At 44.2% G+C, this 23813-nt stretch overlaps 1 protein-coding gene across 1 annotated transcript in view; it reads left to right on the top strand.

Moving 5' to 3' along the window:
• Positions 1 to 1421: 1421 nt before the first annotated feature.
• dlgap4b (discs, large homolog-associated protein 4b) overlaps positions 1422 to 23813 on the top strand; it is a gene marked incomplete at its 5' end in the record, with an annotated part of 43058 nt that continues 20666 nt past the window's right edge. Inside the window, 6 exons of the mRNA XM_081380188.1 lie at positions 1422 to 1845; positions 2865 to 3658; positions 4237 to 4460; positions 12510 to 12608; positions 14231 to 14381; positions 15997 to 16237. Coding sequence (XP_081236314.1) covers positions 1422 to 1845; positions 2865 to 3658; positions 4237 to 4460; positions 12510 to 12608; positions 14231 to 14381; positions 15997 to 16237 — 1933 coding nt within the window. The remainder of the gene's footprint in view (positions 1846 to 2864; positions 3659 to 4236; positions 4461 to 12509; positions 12609 to 14230; positions 14382 to 15996; positions 16238 to 23813) is intronic.

Genomic DNA, 23813 nt, shown 5'->3' on the forward strand with positions numbered 1-23813 from the left:
TTTGAGTTTAAGACTTTCGGATGGAGGACAAAGAGAGTAAAATGGCGACATTTTGGCTGGTCATCACTTTCTGACACCACCTTAAAGGCCTGTTTGGGGGTCAAGACTTGGCTTTAGGGATAAGGTTATTATTAGGTCAAGGATAGGTTTAGGCTAAAGGTTCAGGTTAGGCACTTAGTTGTGTTGGGTAAGGTTAGGGTAAGGAGCTAGAGTTGGGGCAGTCGTAGTCTCATGTCAGACCTTCAGACTGATGGCAGAAGGTCTGGACTCCATAGCAGCTTTCATTGGCCAAGGACCGTCTGACTGACATGTAAAGCAGCCAATCACAGTTCGTTTTGTTTCATGTCATGTTTAGGGCCGTGAAAATGTAATGTCGGTGTCCCTACAATAATAGACCAGTGTGTGAAACTCTTGAACGTGTTATAAAGAGTCTATGCTGTGAACTTCACATACTTTTGGAAACCCAATGTTTAGTTGATCCTGATAAATGCTCATTGTCACAGTTGTAAACATGACAATGTTCTTCTTCCATGAGGGGGTTTGGCATCATGGCATCTTTGTTTTCAGGCGGACCATTAAAGAACGCGACACACACATATCCCAGAAATCCTGTAGAATTCAATCAATCAGATGACGACTTCGAAACTCCTGAAATGTTTCCAGTTAAGTGTGCCATATCCCTCAGACATTGAGGCATCTGAAGCTGGGACTAGGGCAGTCGTAGCCTAATGGTTAGAGAGTCAGACTGGTAATGTAACCCGAATGTTGTGGGTTCGATTCTTAAAACAGACAGAAAATTTTCTCTTGAGAAAGTCACCTAACCCGCAATCGCTTCCTGGGAGCTAAAATGGCTCTGGGTGTGTGTGTTAACGGTTTGCAGCGTGTGTGTTCACTACGAATCTGTGTGCACTAACTTGGATGGGTTAAATGCAGAGGACAAATTCTGAGTAGGGGTTACCATACTTGGCCTTTACACCATGTCATTAATGTCACTATTTGCATTGTGGCTAAGTACAATGCATGAGTAGATTATTGGTTTCGTTCATGTAAATTTCAGTCACGTGCCAGTAGACATGCCAGTCTATCACAAAAGACAAGTAATGTTTGCAAAGCATCACTATTAGTAGTACTCATAAATGATTAACACACAACAACCACAAACTCTGATCAAAAATGGTGTAAGATTTACTTTGGAATAATTTTCATTCATAATGCTAGTCAATTTCACAAAGAATTATAGAAAACTGAAATCACATAAAATGAACTCCAATAATGCTTGTTTGATTCAGAACCTTGAAAAATCATCTTTTACTGTGTATATTCTGATTCTTTCTCTCGTCTGCTTTTCTCCAGGGTTTCTGTTTCTTCCCAATGGGCTCATGCTCCTCATCTAGGGTGGGGGGGCATCGCCCCATTTTGCCATGAAGGGCTACACCCCCCAGCGCACCCGTCACCCGTCCAACTGCGAGCCGCCCCGTTCCCCCTGTCACCGGGACCCCCTGTACCCCCCGTCTGCCTCCTCCACCCTGTCTCGCACCCCGTTCCACGTACCGGCAGCCATGGACCACTACGGGACCTTGGACCCGCACCACTTCTCCCCGTCGCCTGGCCCGGGAGGTCTTCCGCCCGACTGCCTGATGCCCCTCAACAACCAGCTGTCCTCCAGCAGCACCTTCCCCCGGATCCACTACAACTCGCACTTTGATCAGGGGGAGTTCGGTCACTCGGCGACCGACAGTATCGGGGGAATCAGCACAGGGACGCTGGGGACGTCTATGTCCATGGGAATGGGTCTCGGAGTGGGACGGACCGCCATGATCACCAGTGGATCCGCAACAATATCAGGTAAGAAATTGTCTTGGAAATTGTCTTTCAGTCAGTTTAGGGCATTATTCTTCTACTGTTACGCCGAACCTTATTATAAAATGTTACCCAAAATTGTCTTCTATATGACTTCTTTTCGTTAAGACCTTACTCAACATATGTAATGGACACCAGCTAGTGAAAGCTATGCATGTAAACCTCACTCTCCTGATCTCAAGAGGCACACTAGCGACTGACTGCAGTCTTTAGCATCCTTGTTAGTGTGCCCACCTCCCATACCGGAGACGCTGGTTTGATTCCCGCTCGGAGCGGGCGAGTAGATCCGAAAGGGTTTCACATACATGATTATGTTGATTATGATCAGGGATGAAATTAACGTTTTCACTCAACGGCCAATTTGGCTTTGAAATATTTAGGTTACCGGCCATTCAGAACTTCTACTAGCCAAAGAAAAAAAGAAGAAATAAACCAGATTAACTATGTCACAGTGTGTATATGTGTATAATTTGGATTTCATACATTCATTTCTTATTTAAACCAAATTCTGTCATCCAGCCATCTCCTCCCTTCCTCTTTCATCCTCATCCTTTTCACCAAAAATGTGTTTTAGGTGGACAGATCAATACAGGACAAAGAACATAAAAAAAGTTTAGGATGTTGGAAAATAACAATGTATTTTCTGTTAACCAAATGCTTTTTGATATTCACTATTGCTTCAATGCAACTGAACAAGCGTGCCATTGTTTTTTGCGTAGTGACGTGAATGTTCAAGTAAGCTAGATACGATCAGATTCTGCGCAATTCGCTGTATTTAATATGATGACTCACGAGTTGAGTATTTGCGCTAAATCTGCGCAGATTTTGCTTACATGAACGTCCCCGGCAAAGTGAGTAAACATAATAAGTAGCACACCAAATTGGCTAGTGATTTGACAGCGTTACCCGCCACAATTGATTTGTACCCGCATTTGACGGGGAGTATGATTAATGTAAATAGAGTTCTTCCTGATTATCGACTCTCTTGCTCTTTTGCCGTTTAGGGGCCGGAAAGATGAACCGGTTGCCACCCAACCTCCTGGACCAGTTTGAGAAGCAGCTTCCGGGACAACAGGACGGCTTCAGCACGTTACAGTACCATCGCAGCACCGCCGTGACAGCCACGAAACAGCAACAACAGCAGCGCACGGACAGTCCGGGAAAAATACGCTATTTAGTTCATTCCGTCCAGAAACTTTTCGCTAAATCTCAGTCGCTGGAAAACTCCGCCATCAAGGGTAACATGAACGGTCGCAACAGCAGATCATCAGGCAGCGATGACAAACATCATCGGAGTAAAAGCAAAGACCGGGCGAAGAGTGAAGGGACGGCCAAACGGAGGCCTCGATCCAATATGTCCGGATACTGGAGTTCTGACGATTTGGACAGCGATATAAGTAACTATAGAAACCCCATGGCTATGATGACTTTGGGCCGGCAAGGGGTGGGATCGGGACCGGGGCCGGAGGGCCAAGTAGCGTCCAGGTACTTCATGCAGGGCTACAGCACCATCAGCGAGCACACGCTGAAATCTTCAAAGAGTAACAGTGACCTCAAGCACCAGGGGCTCCCGGCACTCCCGGGACCTGGAGGTGTTGGTGGTGGTGGAGTCGGAGGAGGAGGGAGAGGGCCGGTCTTTGATGGGAACTTTAGTAAAGCGGGACCCTGGTCCACGCTTACGTTAGGACCCTCCAGGCAAATGTGCCACAAGGGATCCGCCACGCTGGATCGAACCCTCCTGAAGTCCAAGTCCGTCCAGCAGGATCTGGGCTGCCACTTACTGCAGGTGCGAGGGAGGGTGAGTGCATGAATTAAACAAAGTTAAGGTCCGAAATATTTATATGCGTTTTTTCGTATTCGTCATTCGGTGGCTCTAAAGTGTCAAAACACCTCTCAAAAAGCTTGCTACGGATGCGAAAAATGCAGAAAATCGAACCCGATCTGATTTTTTTTATATCGGATGAAAGTTTCGGAGGCAGTGTGTAAGCGTGATTGACATAACATGAGGTTGTGTTTATTTTTTAACGTGTGGAAATGTCGGACGAGAATTTCGGACTCATTGTGCATGGACCTTCATTGTGTTTACTGTGGTGGTATCAAACCTCAGTAGACAAGGGAGCGGTAGAGTGTCATTAGATAAGGTGTGTCAAACCCAAAATATATACTGCAAATGTTTAAATGCCCTGATATGCTCATGGCAATGTTTATTTGGGGTAAAAAGAAGATATACCTTTGCTATGGTGAACTGTTAGTGAACATCCTAATGCTGGAAGCAGCATTAAGATGAATATGTATATATGTGCTGCACGCTTTCCTCTCAATAACAAAAACATAACAAAAATGTTTGTCTGATGGTGTTCTCTGGTGTTTGTCCAGATGCCCTCCACCGAGTGGACTGGGACTCTGGGCAGAAGCGTTCCCATGGGTGAGATCCCTTGTAGACGGATGCGTAGCGGCAGTTACGTGAAAGCCATGGCCGACCTTGAGGATAGCGACGACTCCGATATGAGTCCCAAACCTTCACCGAAAAGCACCGCACGGAGGCAGAGCTACTTACGCGCAACACAGCAATCACTAAGTGACCAGTTCCCCTCAAGAAAGTAAGTGCACATGTTTAATTCACATATTATTTTTCAGTTCTTTACAATCTGTCTATTAAAACATTAATACATTGTATGCAAAACCCCAGCGACCTGTTTCTGTGCCGAAGGCTGGAGATATAATAGGGTACAGACACAGAAACACACACTGGTTTTCTGTCAAGACGCCAAAGACGGCGTCTGAGGTGTGAGCTGCTTTATTTCATGCCTTCTGTATCCAGATGAGTTTTCCTGTGTTTATTTCTCTCTCAAACACACTCAGAGTCCAGCTGTGCTTGTTCATGTGCTAGATTAAGCACAGCTAGTCTCTCTCCCTCTCCATATGCTGTACTTCTCCACAATCTTTCTCCTGCTCACATGTGTAACCCCTCCACCCGGGTCCTACTCGCCCCGCTCTGGGCCTCGAACCCGTGTCCTACTCGCCCCGCTCTGGGCCTCAAACCCGGATCTTACTCGCCCCGCTCTGGGCCCCGAACCCGTGTCCTACTTGCCCCGCTCTTGGCCTCGAACCCGTGTCCTACTCGCCCCGCTCTGGGCCTCGAACCCGTGTCCTACTCGCCCCGCTCTGGGCCTCGAACCCGTGTCCTACTCGCCCCGCTCTGGGCCCCGAACCCGGATCTTACTCGCCCCGCTCTGGGCCTCGAACCCGTGTCCTACTCGCCCCGCTCTGGGCCCCGAACCCGTGTCCTACTCGCCCCGCTCTGGGCCTCGAACCCGTGTCCTACTCGCCCCGCTCTGGGCCTCGAACCCGTGTCCTACTCGCCCCGCTCTGGGCCTCGAACCCGTGTCCTACTCGCCCCGCTCTGGGCCTCGAACCCGCTCTGGGCCTCGAACCCGTGTCCTACTCGCCCCGCTCTGGGCCTCGAACCCGGATCTTACTCGCCCCGCTCTGGGCCCCGAACCCGTGTCCTACTTGCCCCGCTCTGGGCCTCGAACCCGGATCTTACTCGCCCCGCTCTGGGCCTCGAACCCGTGTCCTACTCGCCCCGCTCTGGGCCTCAAACCCGTGACCTACTCGCCCCGCTCTGCGCCTCGAACCCGTGTCCTACTCGCCCCGCTCTGGGCCTCGAACCTGTGTCCTACTCGCCCCGCTCTGGGCCTCAAACCCGTGTCCTACTCGCCCCGCTCTGGGCCTCGAACCCGTGAGAGTCAGGCGCTCTGACAAGGAGGCTAAAAACTGCAGCCTCTAGCATCTGTCCTATTGAGATCAGAGGAGTGAGGTTTTACTCGCACAGTGACTACTAGCTGGCCTCCGTTACACTATAAACAGCAAAGCTCCTAAACAGCAATATTGCTATTTTTTGTGGAGCTTGTGGACATGGAGTCTGCATGGCCACCGTCAGCAATTGTGGGTTTTGCCCCCCCACAGGTGTCTGGTAAAGATCAGATCACGTTGTGTACACATGAATGAATGTAAATGTAATGTACATGTAAATGTAAATACATGTTAATCTCAAAAACGAATATAAGTTTATTCATTCCAGCATGAGTCTCAAATTTATGTTTTGTATTAATTGTAAAATATTTATTATATTGGTTGTGGTGCCTTTCATTTATGCTGATTTAACTGAATAATTACATCTGTGCAGGATGAATCTCATTGCATTAGTACAATGACCCCAGTGTTATTTTTTATACTAAATATATAGTACTTATTATGACCGCCGCTAGCGTAGCTAGCGAAAGCGGTCATATAGGGATTGTCAAAGTTTATTTATTTTTTTTTTCCCGTCACCTTACTGAATTTTTCGTCAACGATACCAGGGACACCGAAACACCGGGGAACATGAAATTTGGTGAGCATGTAGCCCCACTAGACTTCTAAGGAAAAATTTCGTTTGGTCCCCGGGGGCCACTCCCCCCCCGCGCTGGGCCCCCCCAAACCCCAAAAAATGCAGTTTTTCCTAAATAACTACCTGAACCGTGGCACCGAGGATGAAGAAATTTTTATGGTATGTTGGTCTACTAGACTTTTACGGAAAAATTTAATTTGGTCCCCGGGGGCCACTTCCCCCCCCCGCGCTGGGGCCCCTGTAAATTTTTCGTCAACGATACCAGGGACACCGAAGCACCGGGGAACATGAAATTTGGTGGGCATGTAGCCCCACTAGACTTCTAAGGAAAAATTTCGTTTGGTCCCCGGGGGCCACTCCCCCCCCCGCGCTGGGCCCCCCCAAACCCCAAAAAATGCAGTTTTTCCTAAATAACTACCTGAACCGTGGCACCGAGGATGAAGAAATTTTTATGGTATGTTGGTCTACTAGACTTTTACGGAAAAATTTCATTTGGTCCCCGGGGGCCACTTCCCCCCCCCGCGCTGGGGCCCCTGTAAATTTTTCGTCAACGATACCAGGGACACCGAAGCACCTGGGAACATGAAATTTGGTGGGCATGTAGCCCCACTAGACTTCTAAGGAAAAATTTCGTTTGGTCCCCGGGGGCCACTCCCCCCCCCCCGCGCTGGGCCCCCCCAAACCCCAAAAAATGCAGTTTTTCCTAAATAACTACCTGAACCGTGGCACCGAGGATGAAGAAATTTTTATGGTATGTTGGTCTACTAGACTTTTACGGAAAAATTTCATTTGGTCCCCGGGGGCCACTTCCCCCCCCGCGCTGGGGCCCCTGTAAATTTTTCGTCAACGATACCAGGGACACCGAAGCACCTGGGAACATGAAATTTGGTGGGCATGTAGCCCCACTAGACTTCTAAGGAAAAATTTCGTTTGGTCCCCGGGGGCCACTCCCCCCCCGCGCTGGGCCCCCCCAAACCCAAAAAATGCAGTTTTTCCTAAATAACTACCTGAACCGTGGCACCGAGGATGAAGAAATTTTTATGGTATGTTGGTCTACTAGACTTTTACAGAAAAATTTCGTTTGGTCCCCGGGGGCCACTTCCCCCCCCGCGCTGGGGCCCCCGTAAATTTTTCGTCAACGATACCAGGGACACCGAAGCACCGAGGAACATGAAATTTGGTGGGCATGTAGCCCCACTAGACTTCTAAGGAAAAATTTCGTTTGGTCCCCGGGGGCCACTCCCCCCCCGCGCTGGGCCCCCCCAAACCCAAAAAAATGCAGTTTTTCCTAAATAACTACCTGAACCGTGGCACCGAGGATGAAGAAATTTTTATGGTATGTTGGTCTACTAGACTTTTACAGAAAAATTTCGTTTGGTCCCCGGGGGCCACTTCCCCCCCCCGCGCTGGGGCCCCCGTAAATTTTTCGTCAACGATACCAGGGACACCGAAGCACCGGGGAACATGAAATTTGGTGGGCATGTAGCCCCACTAGACTTCTAAGGAAAAATTTAGTTTGGTCCCCGGGGGCCACTCCCCCCCCCCGCGCTGGGCCCCCCCAAACCCCAAAAAATGCAGTTTTTCCTAAATAACTACCTGAACCGTGGCACCGAGGATGAAGAAATTTTTATGGTATGTTGGTCTACTAGACTTTTACGGAAAAATTTCATTTGGTCCCCGGGGGCCACTTCCCCCCCCGCGCTGGGGCCCCCGTAAATTTTTCGTCAACGATACCAGGGACACCGAAGCACCGGGGAACATGAAATTTGGTGGGCATGTAGCCCCACTAGACTTCTAAGGAAAAATTTCGTTTGGTCCCCGGGGGCCACCCCCCCCCCCCCCGCGCTGGGCCCCCCCAAACCCAAAACAATGCAGTTTTTCCTAAATAACTACCTGAACCGTGGCACCGAGGATGAAGAAATTTTTATGGTATGTTGGTCTACTAGACTTTTACAGAAAAATTTCGTTTGGTCCCCGGGGGCCACTTCCCCCCCCGCGCTGGGGCCCCCGTAAATTTTTCGTCAACGATACCAGGGACACCGAAGCACCGGGGAACATGAAATTTGGTGGGCATGTAGCCCCACTAGACTTCTAAGGAAAAATTTCGTTTGGTCCCCGGGGGCCGCTCCCCCCCCGCGCTGGGCCCCCCCAAACCCAAAAAAATGCAGTTTTTCCTAAATAACTACCTGAACCGTGGCACCGAGGATGAAGAAATTTTTATGGTATGTTGGACTACTAGACTTTTACAGAAAAATTTCGTTTGGTCCCCGGGGGCCACTCCCCCCCCCCCCCCGCGCTGGGGCCCCCGTAAATTTTTCGTCAACGATACCAGGGACACCGAAGCACCGGGGAACATGAAATTTGGTGGGCATGTAGCCCCACTAGACTTCTAAGGAAAAATTTAGTTTGGTCCCCGGGGGCCACTCCCCCCCCCCGCGCTGGGCCCCCCCAAACCCCAAAAAATGCAGTTTTTCCTAAATAACTACCTGAACCGTGGCACCGAGGATGAAGAAATTTTTATGGTATGTTGGTCTACTAGACTTTTACGGAAAAATTTCATTTGGTCCCCGGGGGCCACTTCCCCCCCCGCGCTGGGGCCCCCGTAAATTTTTCGTCAACGATACCAGGGACACCGAAGCACCGAGGAACATGAAATTTGGTGGGCATGTAGCCCCACTAGACTTCTAAGGAAAAATTTCGTTTGGTCCCCGGGGGCCACTCCCCCCCCCCCCCGCGCTGGGCCCCCCCAAACCCAAAACAATGCAGTTTTTCCTAAATAACTACCTGAACCGTGGCACCGAGGATGAAGAAATTTTTATGGTATGTTGGTCTACTAGACTTTTAGGGAAAAATTTCGTTTGGTCCCCGGGGGCCACTTCCCCCCCCGCGCTGGGGCCCCCGTAAATTTTTCGTCAACGATACCAGGGACACCGAAGCACCGGGGAACATGAAATTTGGTGGGCATGTAGCCCCACTAGACTTCTAAGGAAAAATTTCGTTTGGTCCCCGGGGGCCACTCCCCCCCCGCGCTGGGCCCCCCCAAACCCCAAAAAAATGCAGTTTTTCCTAAATAACTACCTGAACCGTGGCACCGAGGATGAAGAAATTTTTATGGTATGTTGGTCTACTAGACTTTTAGGGAAAAATTTCGTTTGGTCCCCGGGGGCCACTTCCCCCCCCCCCCGCGCTGGGGCCCCCGTAAATTTTTCGTCAACGATACCAGGGACACCGAAGCACCGGGGAACATGAAATTTGGTGGGCATGTAGCCCCACTAGACTTCTAAGGAAAAATTTAGTTTGGTCCCCGGGGGCCACTCCCCCCCCCGCGCTGGGCCCCCCCAAACCCCAAAAAATGCAGTTTTTCCTAAATAACTACCTGAACCGTGGCACCGAGGATGAAGAAATTTTTATGGTATGTTGGTCTACTAGACTTTTACGGAAAAATTTCGTTTGGTCCCCGGGGGCCACTTCCCCCCCCGCGCTGGGGCCCCCGTAAATTTTTCGTCAACGATACCAGGGACACCGAAGCACCGGGGAACATGAAATTTGGTGGGCATTTAGCCCCACTAGACTTCTAAGGAAAAATTTCGTTTGGTCCCCGGGGGCCACTCCCCCCCCGGGCTGGGCCCCCCAAACCCAGAAAAATGCAGTTTTTCCTAAATAACTACCTGAACCGTGGCACCGAGGATGAAGAAATTTTTATGGTATGTTGGTCTACTAGACTTTTACGGAAAAATTTCGTTTGGTCCCCGGGGGCCACTTCCCCCCCTGAGCTGGGGCCCCCGTAAATTTTTCGTCAACGATACCAGGGACACCGAAGCACCGGGGAACATGAAATTTGGTGGGCATGTAGCCCCACTAGACTTCTACGGAAAAATTTCATTTGGTCCCCGGGGGCCACTCCCCCCCCCGCGCTGGGCCCCCCCAAACCCAAAAAAATGCAGTTTTTCCTAAATAACTACCTGAACCGTGGCAACGAGGATGAAGAAATTTTTATGGTATGTTGCTCTTAAGGGCCCACATCAACCTAGCCCATAATCACTCATTTGTGATTTGCGCCCCTCCCATAAAAAATGAAAATGCAATATTATTCTGCTTTAATCGCCCCTATCTTCAGTGGAGATGTTCAGAACTGCACCATATTTCATGTGTATGATTAACTTGACATCCTCTGGGGGTATCCTCTGCTAAGTTTTGTAGAATTTCATCCATGGGGGGGTATAAAATAAATTCATTTATGTGCACATTTAGTGACTGTACACTCATCGGCCTGTAGATGGTGCTGTTGAGCGAAGGGTTGCTGGTTTAGGATGATACTGTCACACACACACATGCAGGAATACAAAGAAACGCAAGCATGCACACACACTGACATCCACACGCACAGACACACACCCATACACACACATACAAATCCACATGCACAGACACACACACACAAACACACACGTGCACACATGTACGCACACATACATACACGCACAGACACACACACACACACACACACACACACACACAGACACACACATACACAAACACACACACACACACACACATACACACACACACACACACACACACACACACACACAGACAGACATGCACATACTATTACTTTTTTTAGGTATATACATAAACACGCAATACAGCCAAATTACTCCACGTCATTTATTTTTGTGGAAAGCCAGTGCAGGCCTGAGCGGCGGTCATATTTTGTACCGCGATGCGGTACATCTAGTTGATATTTTGAATAAAAATTTATTTTTATATTTTCAGTTTTCCTTTATAATTTTAGTTCAAGTTTTAATTGTTTTATTTTATTGTATTTTATTTTAATTAGATTGATGCCATTGCCATTAACATTTTCTATTTAGCTTTAATTATTATAATTGCAGTTTTAGTTTGATAATTTAATTTAAGTGATTTTTTTTATTTAAGATTTTAATTTACATTTTTCAGTCTATTTATATTTCAGCTTGTTTTATAGTTTTTGTTTTATTTAACAATAATAAAATACTGAAACATTCTACAAATATACTTAATTTTCAGTATAATTTTACACAATTGCATAGGTTTTGTGATAAAGTATGACTGGGAGGACATGTTTTTTGTGAGACTGACCCTATACCTCTCCTAACCCTGATTTAGGCTGTGTTCGCAATAATATACTAGCTTATTGCTTACTGAATAGTATGCAGTATACACTGTAGTCTGATTGCTATTTTTAATAAAAGTAAATAAAACATTTAAATGATGTAACTTTTAAACTTTTAAAAAAGTAAATGAAACAATATAATACAAATAATGTTTCAAACATGCTACATTGTTGTCACATGACCTCATCACGATGCATGTGAGAAACATCCGATTATCATGTTAGTTAAATTTTGTTTAAAAAATACCTTTCCCAGTTCAGTCAAATAATGATTCACAGCTGGTTCATTAATCATTGCACAGTGAGCAAATATAGTATGTTATTCGGGGATTCAATGCATACAGAAAATTTGCATATAGTTCATAGAATACTTATTTCCTTGTGCTGAAATAGTAATAGTAAGTATGTTAAGCTGCGTTTCCACCGCAGGAACTTTCCCCACGAACTAGGGACTAAATGAAGTTCCGGGTAAATATTTCCCCGTCAGAAAGTCCCTGCTCACAAGGTGGTACTTTTTCAAAGTTCAGGAACTTTCAGGGGTGGGACTTGTGCAGTGAACATGCTGATTGGTTGATTGACCGCATCTTGATTGGTTGACTCCACGCAGCATTTCATCTGTTGCGGACCGGTGGGTGCAGGAACAGTTGTTTGCTATTCGAATCAACAATGGAGTTAAAAAAATACGACTAATGGACCGACGACGAGGTTCAGGCTTTATTAAACTTAAATTCAGAGGATGAAATCCAGCGGGAACTGTAAAGTAGTGCACTTTCCTACGTCACCAGACTAATTTGCCTAATCTTCACGGTACTTTAGACCGCAGAAACGCAGACAGCAACAGGTCCGGGGGGAAAAAAAGTTCCTGGGACAAATTGTTCCGGGTAATTTCGGTGGAAACGCGGCTTTAGTATGCTGTTCTGAACATAGCCTTTGTCTCTCTGTGTGTTATAAGTTTCCCTTCTTTTGAATTCTTCACTCAAAGTGACTCTTGGTTTGAAGCCCCGCCTCTTCTAGTTTAAGCACCTCCCACTCTCTGTACAATATTAAGCTCCTCCCCGTTCCCTATTCCCGTCTTACCCTGCACCCCTGCCTTCTCTCCAGCCGTCTGCTGGATTACTCGATGCTTCAGGGGGATCTGGAGGCTCTCTGGTCCCCCCTCCGTAACATTACTACCCTGCAGCAGATCGGGCGCTCTGTCAGGTCAGTGCAGAGGCTGACCGACTGAAGGAGCCATCGCACCAGCGCTGCTTTCCTCAAATCCTCTCACATTAGGAGTGCTGATTGAAAATTGGTTTACTATTGGCCAAGACTCATTGTTGAAACAGTTCTCCTACTCTGAGATGTTTAGTCTCTGAGGTTGCTTTCTGCGTACTGCCCATTTGTGGACAAGTGGGATTTAATGTTGGGGTTTTGGTTGCATTGCACCACTGCAGACTAATGAGATTTGGGGAGAGAGAAAGCATCCTCAGAGTTTGTAAGCTCTGCTAATGCTCATCCTAACTGCTATAAAAGCTCTGATAAGACGATGAGTGGAAACGGTACTTTGCTGATTGGTCATTAGCAGTGTCGCTTCAGTCTGATTGGAGAGTGTGTTTGACCTTTTGAGGAAATATCTCTCTATGCAGCAATTTTCAGGTCTCAAGTGGTCACCAGACTAATGACACCAATCAGCCTGGATGGATGATTAAAAGAATGGATGGATGTTTGGATTGATGGATGGAAGATTGAATGGATAATTGGATGAATAGTTGGATGGATGGATGATTGGATGGATGGATAAATAGTTGGATGGATGGATGATTGGATGGATGGATGAATGATTGGATGGATGGATGATTGGATGGATGGATGGATGGATAGATGGATGAACGATTGAATGGATGGATGGATGGATGGATGGATGGATGGATGATTGAATGGATAATTGGATGAGTGATTGGAGGGATGGATGGATGGATGGATGGATGGATGAATGGATGGACGATTGGATGGATGGATGGATGGATAGATGGATGGATGGATGGATGGATGGACGATTGGATGGATGGATGGATGAACGATTGAATGGATGGATGGATGGATGGATGGATGGATGGATGGATGGATGGATGGATAGATGATTGAATGGATAATTGGATGAGTGATTGGAGGGATGGATGGATGGATGAATGATTGAATGGATGGATGGATAGATGATAGGATGGATGATTAAAAGAATGGATGGCTGATGGATAATTGGATGAGTGATTGGATCAGATGAATGGATTAATTTTTTAAACAGAAAACTGGAAAGATATTACGTCCTAATAAATAAATATTTCTTCAGTAGTGGCGTTACAGCTTCACCATTTCCATTTGCTTTTTGTGTAATAGATCAGGGGTTTTCAAACGTTTGGATGCCATGGACCCCCAAAGATGATGGTCATCATGCAAGGCACCATTCCTATATTTAAAAGGCGTCTATAAAGTTTATTGTATAACAATTCAATATTAATTACAAATATGTTCAAATATTATTTGAAATATATTTATTAGGTTACATTAATACAATTTTTTTACTCATTATGGTACTATATGATCAGGTTTATTTTTTATTCATATTTTATGTACTCATTTATTTACTTATTTTAATGTATTTTAATTTATTTATAAAAAAATAAATCTTTTTACAATGTTTTTCTCTACACATTTCCACGGACCCGAAGCTCCCCCTTGTGGCCTCAGTTTGAAAACCCCTGCAGTAGATTATAGATTATAGAGTTCCCTCATCTGACGCTCTCTCATCTCCTGCCTGTTCTCTTCTCTCCCCTTCCCGTCCTCAGTTGTCTTCCTTCTCTGCGGGAGTACTCTGGGAATCGCAGTCTGGATAACCTGGACTGCATCGGAGGCGGTTCCCCATTCCCAAACTGGGATGATGATGACCAGTTCAGTCAGGGCTGCAGCACACTGGGACGCGGCAGCTGCATCAGTCAGGTCAGAAAGTTCATCAAGTCACCTTTATTTATACAGCGCTTTTTACGATACCGATCGTTTCAAAGCAGCTTTACAGAGATAACAGGAAAATAATGCAACAAAGTTTGTTTCTGTAAGAAAATAGCGTCACAGTCCATCTTAAAGGGGGGGTGAAATGCTATTTCATGCATACTGAGTTTTTTACACTGTTAAAGAGTTGGATTCCCATGCTAAACATGGACAAAGTTTCAAAAATTTAATTGTACGTTTGAAGGAGTATTTCTGTTCCAAAAATGCTCCTTCCGGTTTGTCACAAGTTTCGGTAGTTTTTTTTCGAGTATGGGCCTGTGTGACGTCAGATGTAGCGGAATTTCCTTATACGGGTCCTAAGGGCACTTTTCCGGAAGGACGCGGGCGCGCGCGCAACCGTAGACCAGAGCGAGAGAGCGAAAGCAGTTCGCCCATCAAAGCGCTCTGCTCGGCTTTAGGGAAGTCAATGTCACCAAAGAAGTGGGTTTTTGGTTGCCAGGGCAAGACAACCCTGCACAGATTCCCAAAGAACCCGGCGTTAAGGGACCAGTGGATGGAGTTTGTTTTTTCAGAGCATCAGCGGAGGTTGTGCAAGACTGTTTGTTCCCTGCATTTCGACGATGATTGTTTTATAAACAAAGCCCAGATCGACGGATTTGCAGATCGTCTAATGCTTAAGGATCGAGCAGTCGCAATGATAAAGGTTCGCGGTCGCAGGCGGTTAGTAAAACTGCTTCAAATGTCGCATTAGCACAGCTTTAGCTCCGCCCACCCGGCCTGCCCCCAGCCGCTCGTTTTTTTCCGGAAAGACTCGGTACAGCCTATCTTTCTTTTATAAATATAATAAAACTAAAGACTTTTTGGAGATATGAAGGATGCAATCCTACTCTATAGGTACTCAAGATTAACAGGAGATTGAGTGAAAATGAGCATTTCACCCCCCCTTTAAGTAAGTTCACTGATGGTTCATTTTTGTTGTAAAAAAGTTATTAATTTAGTTCATTTATATATATAGCCGTTCTGGAGAAAACCATGATGTCATCGTCCAGCTCAGTTCAGTTGTCAATGCAAGGAGATTAATAATATTGTTGAATATTAAATTAAATTAAATGTCCCCAACAAAGCAAACCAAAAGCCAAAGGTGAAAAAGGTGGCAGTGCCAAGGAACCAAGTGACAGAATGGAGAGAAAAAAAAAATTTATCAGAAGGTTTTGTATCACAGGACGACAGATGCGGCTGATGATGAGTTCACCTGTACACAATGACACGGACTGAGCAGAAAATCATCTGAAGCATCATAATTACATGAGTAAAGAGATTAATACCCAGCAAAAAGAAATTTGCACTGAAAATGATGAGTCTTTCTGTTAAATAACTTCATTAATGGGCTGAGTTATCTGTGTCTCTTGTGACCTTTGAGATTATCACTGCAAAAGATTAGAAACCTTGCACATGAATCAGCTAAATGACTAATTAGTAACTGAACAGATAAAAATGCTCTAGTCTCATGAAGGTTTGAATCCATGCACACACCAATCACACTGTTCACCCATGAATGTTCGTTTTCAATCGTGCCAACCCACATTTCCCTCCGCTGCCCCTCCAGATGCGAGACATGGAGTTGAGCCGGCATTACGCAGATGAGCTGGAAGACATGCATCCTCACTCCCGATGCGCTGAGCCTCCTGATATGCCCATGCCCACATGCTTCCGGTCCCGCAGCCACAGTTACCTTCGTGCCATTCAGGCGGGCTGTTCTCAAGACGACGACGACACGGCATCAATGGATTCTGATTCACCGCCGCCCACCGCCACCACAACCGTACGCACCTACAGCAACAACACCGGTGAGTTCTGTCAGGACCACTACTGTCAATTACAATTAGCATACAGTTTGGATTGGCGGTATAGTTATGTTCTGGGCAAGAACAAGGGGGTAATCTTTCAGAAAAAACTGAAGATTCCCCGGGCGCTGCCATTGATTAGCGGACCATCACCTGCTGTTAGCATCCCATTGACTCCCATTCATTTTGGTGTCACTTTGACAGCGAATAACTTTACATCTGAGACGTTTAAAGACTCCATTTGTCCATTATTTATTTCTAAAGAAACACGAAAATGTATAAAAGGCTCCATTACCTTGTATCTTACGTTATGGCCCCATAGAAGCCGTTTTTGTAAAAATAGGCTAACGATTGCGTCATAGCCAAGCGACTCTCTGTCGCACAGTAGAGAGATTACCGTATGGACAGGAGGTGAAGCTCGCGGGCAATAGGGGGGACGTGGAGGCAAAATGACAAAATAATTAATCAGAATACTTAGCAAAAGTTTCTCCTGGTCCTAGCTTGTGGACACCTCCTACTCATGCTCTCCGTCTCTGCAAGTTTCGGAAGGGAATGATTCAGATTTCTCTCGGCACAGCTACTAGAAGACAGACAGGTTGCTCACGTCACATCTACGTCGTCAAGCTCAGTTTGAGTCTGCGCAGTACGCTCAGCCATCAGGAAGAGAGTGCTTCTGATTGACTTCACTTTTCTCCGTTGAATCCAATGGGGTCGCTGTGTCCATTTCTTTTACTGTCTATGGACAAGAACTCCCTGCGCATCCATGCAGCAATAACAGAACAGAACCAACATGAATGTATTGCAGATATCATTAAAGGTCCCATATGGTGAAAATGGGTTTTATGGGATTCTGTGTGTCATATAGGCTCGGGGGTGCAAATTAAAAGCTGTGAAAATATGAAATCGCTCACTGCTGCCCTTTCTCCTTCCCCCACAAAACTAGACCGCCTCCCAGCTAAACGGGCCAGTTAGAATTTGATGTATTTTGCTACATAGAACCCGGGTAACCAATGGGTGTCTTGTACCAAACTCGACCTAGCCCCGCCCCCTTTCTCGAATCCGAGAAGAAGCGGGAGTCATGTCTGGAGTTAAAGGAATACTTCACCGCTGGAAAGATGAATGTGTATTTAAAATGGGTCATTTATGTAGTAGAAATGTGAAATTATTTTTGAATTTGGAGCCTTCTAGACTGAGAAAAGCCAGAAAATGTATTTTTGGTTCATGTGGATGAGACAACAACTCCCAAAATGCACTTGCTTCGCTGCCCTAGGAGGCTACTCCCAAGCCACGCCTACCGGTAAGAGCGTGCAGTTTAAAACAACAAGACTAGGCTACTAGTGAGTCTCCGTGACGAGTCTGCACGGGATTTCGAGATCGCCCAAAATGTCCGGGATATGGGTTTGGCGTTCGCCATTCATTATGTTTACTGTGGCGAGCAGGACGAGGCTGACGGCCGCGGGAGAGCGGCGCGATTACTGATGAGCGACGGAGGAGCGGGAATTTTCTTAGCAATGTTAAAACGCACATCAACCGATCACTTGTTTAGCGTTCATGTAAACACTACATTCAGATTCACCAATCGGAATGAATTCAGTTAGATTGAAACAAAAGGTGTGCATGTAAACAATGAATGGCAACTGCAGAAAGCAAAAGCTGAATCCCGAACATTTTGGACGATCTCGACGGCCGGACAAGTCCGGGAAAAAGAGGATGGTAACCCCTACTACTCAGCTTTCTCCTACTATTCAGCTTTCTCCACAGAACAAGAGCCTGCTAGCTTAGCTTCCACAGAAAGACGGCTGACACTATGTGTGCATTCTGTGAGTGAGATCCCACCCTCTCTATGGGCGGGTTGAGAACATGCGGGACAGCCCTACTACTGGCTGTAGTCTTTAGCCTCTGGGCAAAAAATCCTCAGATGACGCAAAATGACGATTTTTGCGACATCGGAGGATTTTTTCCAGACAAAAAATACATAAATCTCTCGTCTCAGGGGGATATGAGGGAGGAAAGCACGGTAATTCGAAAACACTACGGGTTTTCTACTGATACAAAGCTTAATGCTAAATCCTGAAGTATCCCTTTAAGTCATACCTGAAAACCGGCCATGAGAAATGCATAATTTTATAAAACTACAAATAAGATCGTACTATATCGTCTACCAGCGGTCACAGGGGACCTGGTGACACGCTGCCTTTTCCAGGCAACAGCGGCGCACAGAGAGCCGGGGATAAGAGTAGGTGGGCGTGTGTCAGGTAACGCTATGTGCCGTGCACCGGAACATAAACACAGACACATCACCGAAAGTATGATAATAACATGAAAACACATCATTCACTCTAGTCTAAGTGGTTTCTGTGACTTTCAAACATGAACGTGAACCTTCCATCCAGCAGCGAATCCAAGCGTTTGTGGGAGGGGAGGAAAAAGGCTCTCAGAAAAGTGTGGGAAAATCAACCCAACCCAATTTTTTTTTTGGTAACACTATTAAATTAGTGTTTAATAGACATATATAAACGGTACAAATATAAGTTTAAGTGTCACCATATGGGACCTTTAATTCAAAAATTTTAATGTACAACATAATTTAGTCTGATTCAAAGGGGAATCAGAATGCCAAATCCTGACTGGACAGGAGGAGCTGGGGAGGGAGGAGGGTAATCCGCTCCTGAGAAACGTGATAGCTGTTGATAATACTGAAGGAGCGTATACAGTGATAGGTGTCGTATTCCTATAGGTAGACGTGGATCAGCTGTGAGTCACTGATGCGAGCTTGACTAACGTGACCTGCCAGAACTGACGCTATGCTTGAGTTAGTATGGCAGACATCAGATACAGTCTGACCGCAATAAACATAATAAAACTCCTCTGGATGGCTTCTGTCACAAGAAGAAGAAAAAAATGGATTTCAAGAATTCATGCATCTGTTAATATTAAACATGCAACATTTATTTTCCCCATATTTTAAATAAAAATAAAGGATGTGTCATGTTGTTGATCTAATAACACAAAATAAGCTGAAGTGCAATAAAGTTTGAAATGCAAAAGTCAGTCATTCAAAAGTTTGCATTTTAAGCACTTTTTATTTGTATTATATGCATTTATGTAGGTGAACAATGAGTTAATTCTAACATCTATACACACACACACACACACACACACACACACACACACACACATTTCCCGGGATAAAGGAAACACCCATTTTGTGACAGCCTGCCCCAACAGCAGCTCATGCTTGTCCCATTATTTATGGTAATTTGTCATAATGGAACTGCCATTAAACAGCCTATTATAGGCTTTTCAGTCAAATTAATCAAATAAATCATTAAAACAATTATGAAACATAAGAACATGCGAACCATATGATATCTAGCCCCAGTCTTCCATGTGTCATGGACTTGGTGACAGAATCTCCCTTTAGATCTGATGTGGGGGTTTTTTTTGTGTGTGTGTGAATGAATGGAGTTGCATACATTATATATTTAGAATATGTATGTATTTATTTTGTATGTTGCTTCCTTTTGTGAAATGTATTGGGGGGTTTTATATACTCTGCTCAATTATATAATGTATTTTTTGTATTGTATGCTAGCCTACTGCATAGAGAGAGAGAGAGAGAGAGAGAGAGAGAGAGAGAGAGAGAGAGAGAGAGAGACCCGCCCCCTCTCCATTTCATTCACTACTATTATCAGAACGGGGCGGGCTCTAGTATTTTCGTCACACATTTAAGAGGCGGGATCTAGCGGTCTGTTGACCAATCGCCTACACGCAAAAAATGACTGACAGCTCGTTTGTCAAATGGCGATTCCCGATGCGTTGTTTCCTTCAACAATACTCCGCTGCATGTCACGAAGGCGTTTCCAGCACACGGTTCTTTCTTTCCGCGACGTGGACGCTCTTATGATGATGGTGATGATGGTGCGTTGATATAAATCTCTTTATATGCGCGAAACAGCGACGAGTTGAGCATCGTGTCCAGCGCGAGAGCAGGTGAGAACCAGATACTTCTGTTCATATGATGCGGGACGACATTAACGCACGAATACATTCACACGTGAGTTTTTGCTTTAGAATTGTGGTATTCTTTAATATGGCAAATTATTTTACGTATTTTCCAATTATATTTCACGGCCAACTATTGTATTTCTCCGTGGGATTGATTATGATTATAATAATAACTTATTAATTTAAAATAATAACATTCTATTGTGATGATTTATATATATATATTTTATTTAATATGTTATTATACAGACTATTTCTATAGTGCTTATTTTTCTCCACATTTATTTAGAAGTACAGTTTATCAATGACACACACAATCACTCTCTCTCTTTTACACATACACACACACACACCCTAATGCAATTCAGTGTTCCCATAACAGTTGTCATGAGTTTCCATGGGGAAGTATCATCTGTAATGGGATTTAAAAGAGCTGATGATGACTTCTCTAGAGCAGTTGAACTTGACCGCCCTGTCAGACAGGAGCATTCACTGTGTTTATCATTACAGCAATGAGGAGGTTTTACATTACACACATTGCTCTAGTTAAAGGTGTCTCTTTGCATTTAAAGGCAGGGTAGGCGATTTGTTCCAGATTTTTTTTTTTTTTTTTTTTTGTTATGCTGGTTGAAAGTCTCTTAATATCCTGATAGCAATCACTAAGTTAAGTGGTCTACCTGTAAATGTATTTATATCGTCTGTGGAAGTCGTAGGACTAGAAAATGTTCGTCCAATCATTGCATTCGGTCCGTTCACGCCATAAATATTGTGATTCGGAAGAGATGGAAACCAATACACACACTGTGCTGTTCGTGACTCAAATTTATGCGTTTCAATGTCAACTCTATCAACGACGAAATGAATCTGCAGCGGTCAAGTGGTACAGGTCAGTGCTCTGTAAGTTGTTTACGTTCATTATTATTGTAATGTATTGTGACATTAGGTAATTTAACGCCGTCTCTCATGGCGCTTTTGTTTGCTCCCTGCTGTATTCGTTCATGTGTTTTGAAGGAGGCGTGGCTTTGGAGACGCTTTGAAGGGAAGGTGGGATCTTACGCTTTCAAATTTTTTATTGCTAGCAATTTTTATTTCTAGCCGCTTTGTAAATTGCCTACCCTACCTTTAATTGCCGTGCATCGGGTGCATTCATCTGCAGTTCTGATAACAGGCCTTGGAGAAAATTATACATACTAGAGATCATAAATGCAGTCTGATTGAGGGGCTGATGTAGTTTTACACAAACAGTACACCCTTATATTCCTTTCAGATGTTTTCTGTGAGCATCTATAAGAGCCTCTTTCTTGTAAGCGCTCTCTTGATGTCTAGCTATTGTATAATGTTTTGTAGTGCACTTCCGGAAATGCAACAAAAGACATTCAAAGTGAGTTGTATCAGTCCAGTGAGTTGGATAAATAGTCAGCCAACTCCCAGGATGTTTGTGCTGAAACAATGAAACAATGCATCTAGTTTTTTCACAGTGACCGACTTGCATAAAGCATATTCTCCAGCATCTCTCATGACATGGAGCCTAACAGGTAAAGGTATTTTAATCGTGATCATGATTTCTGCTTCTCTCAATTAAGTAGCGTAATCATCTGTGATATTGGCCTGCTGTTTATTTATCCTGAAAAAAAAAAAAAATGTATTTGATATTTCCATTATCTTTGGTTGACATATTGGAATTAATATTAGGAATTCCTGTTTTAGCTTTTGAGAGAAGCTTCTTAGGGTTTTACCAGTTCTCAATGTATTACTACATATATATATATATATATATATATATATATATATATATATATATATATATATATATATATATATATATATATATATAAATAAATCAGGAAATTAGTTGAGGTAAATGAATCATGTGTATGAATCAACATTCACTTGATTTGTGCTTAAAAGAAAGTGCATAATTCTGTTGAAATGTAAAAAGAAAATTCTCCAATGAAATTTTTTTTGAGCAAAATAATCTTTGATTATCTGTTTGATAATTATCGTGCAGCTTTTAATGTCTGGTAATAAAAAAAATAGATAGAAAAGGATGTGACTCCCATGGGCCTCCTTACTTTTAGCTTCCAAGATTTTTTTCTGCCCTTACGGGAATGTTTTTCATGGATCTGCTCAATTATTTAACCGTTTCTCCATTTAAGCTCAAAGCTCCTGTGTTGGAGAGCCTCATGCAGCATTAATGCCTGACTTTCTAGATGGTTTCTGTAGATATGAATTCTGTAGCTGCAATTTTGGTGGCAGTATTTGTGTTAAAGTCAACATGGAATCAAAAGGGACGTTTCTGATGACTTAAAGCACACAAAAGCATAATCTCTGCTGCTGGATCTGATTGTTTACAACTTCTAAACAGTGGATAGTACAGGATGTATATTACAAAGAGAGATCTCTGTTGGTTTTACTCCTCTCATGGCAATCTAGAGCTTTTGTTTGCATGACTGCTGTTGCTATAGTTCTTCACTTTGGGGTTTTACAGCATTTAAACATCAGCAGCGTTGAGAAGTAGCTGACGCAGCAGCCTCCAGCGACTGATGCGCTTGGAAAGTGTTTTAAGAAACTCTGGGAGGAAAATAAGCTCATTTTAAGGAGTAGTTCAGCACAAAGAGAAAATTATGTAATTATTTACTCATCCTCATGTCCATCTGAACCAATATGCAATATGAAAGGGGAACAGAATCTTCACACAGCTTTTGTTCAATGGCTGTCAAGCGCCAAAACAGCTTTCTTTAGTGTGTAATGTTGCTGTTTGAGCATGAAAAAGCTCTGAGTTATCCTCTATATCAGTGCCAGTGTTTCTGAACACCATTGTAGTCTTAAATTTCATCCGGGAACGAACACGTCACAATATTCCTCATTTAAATAATTAATACACAGAATAAAGGGGCGGGGCCTGGTTGAGTTCGTTAGTAGTGTGTTAAACTGGCGGTTATGGTAAGGGACGGAACATTTCCCAAACACACTCAAAGCGCTCGACCAATCACAACACACTGATCCAGCTGACCAATCAGAGCACAGTGTGCTTTTCAGAAGGAGGGGCTTCATAGAAACAGGAACTAAATAGAGCGTTACTGTCAGACTGGGAAGAGAGGAACTGCAACAATGGAGAATATGAGGAAAATAATGTTTTTTGAACATTCAAGCTATGCTAGTAGAGCACAAAAATCTAAATCAAGACTTTTAAAAGGGGCATAATTATGGAAACCTGTTTCTGGAACTGAATAAAAAAAAAAAAAAAAGGTAATTGCGACTTTTTATATCACAATTCAGACTTTTTTTTCTTGCGGTTGCCAGTTAACATCTCGCAATTCTTACTTTCTTTCTCAGAATTGTGATATAAACTAGCAATTGTGAGTTATAAATTCCAATTCTGAGAAAAAAAAGACTTACTTTTTTTCTCGCAATACTGACTTTGTAACTCACAATTCAGCGAAAAAAAAGTCAGAATTGCGATATTAAAAAGTAGCAATTTCTTTTAAATTGTTAAATTGTTTTCTTTTAAATTGGAAACAAGCTTTCATACATAATAGTTCCCCTTTAAAAACTTTCCGTTTTTGGTGAA

This window comes from Scardinius erythrophthalmus, assembly GCF_964197995.2.
Source record: "Scardinius erythrophthalmus genome assembly, chromosome: 12".
NCBI classification, from domain to species: domain Eukaryota; kingdom Metazoa; phylum Chordata; class Actinopteri; order Cypriniformes; family Leuciscidae; genus Scardinius; species Scardinius erythrophthalmus.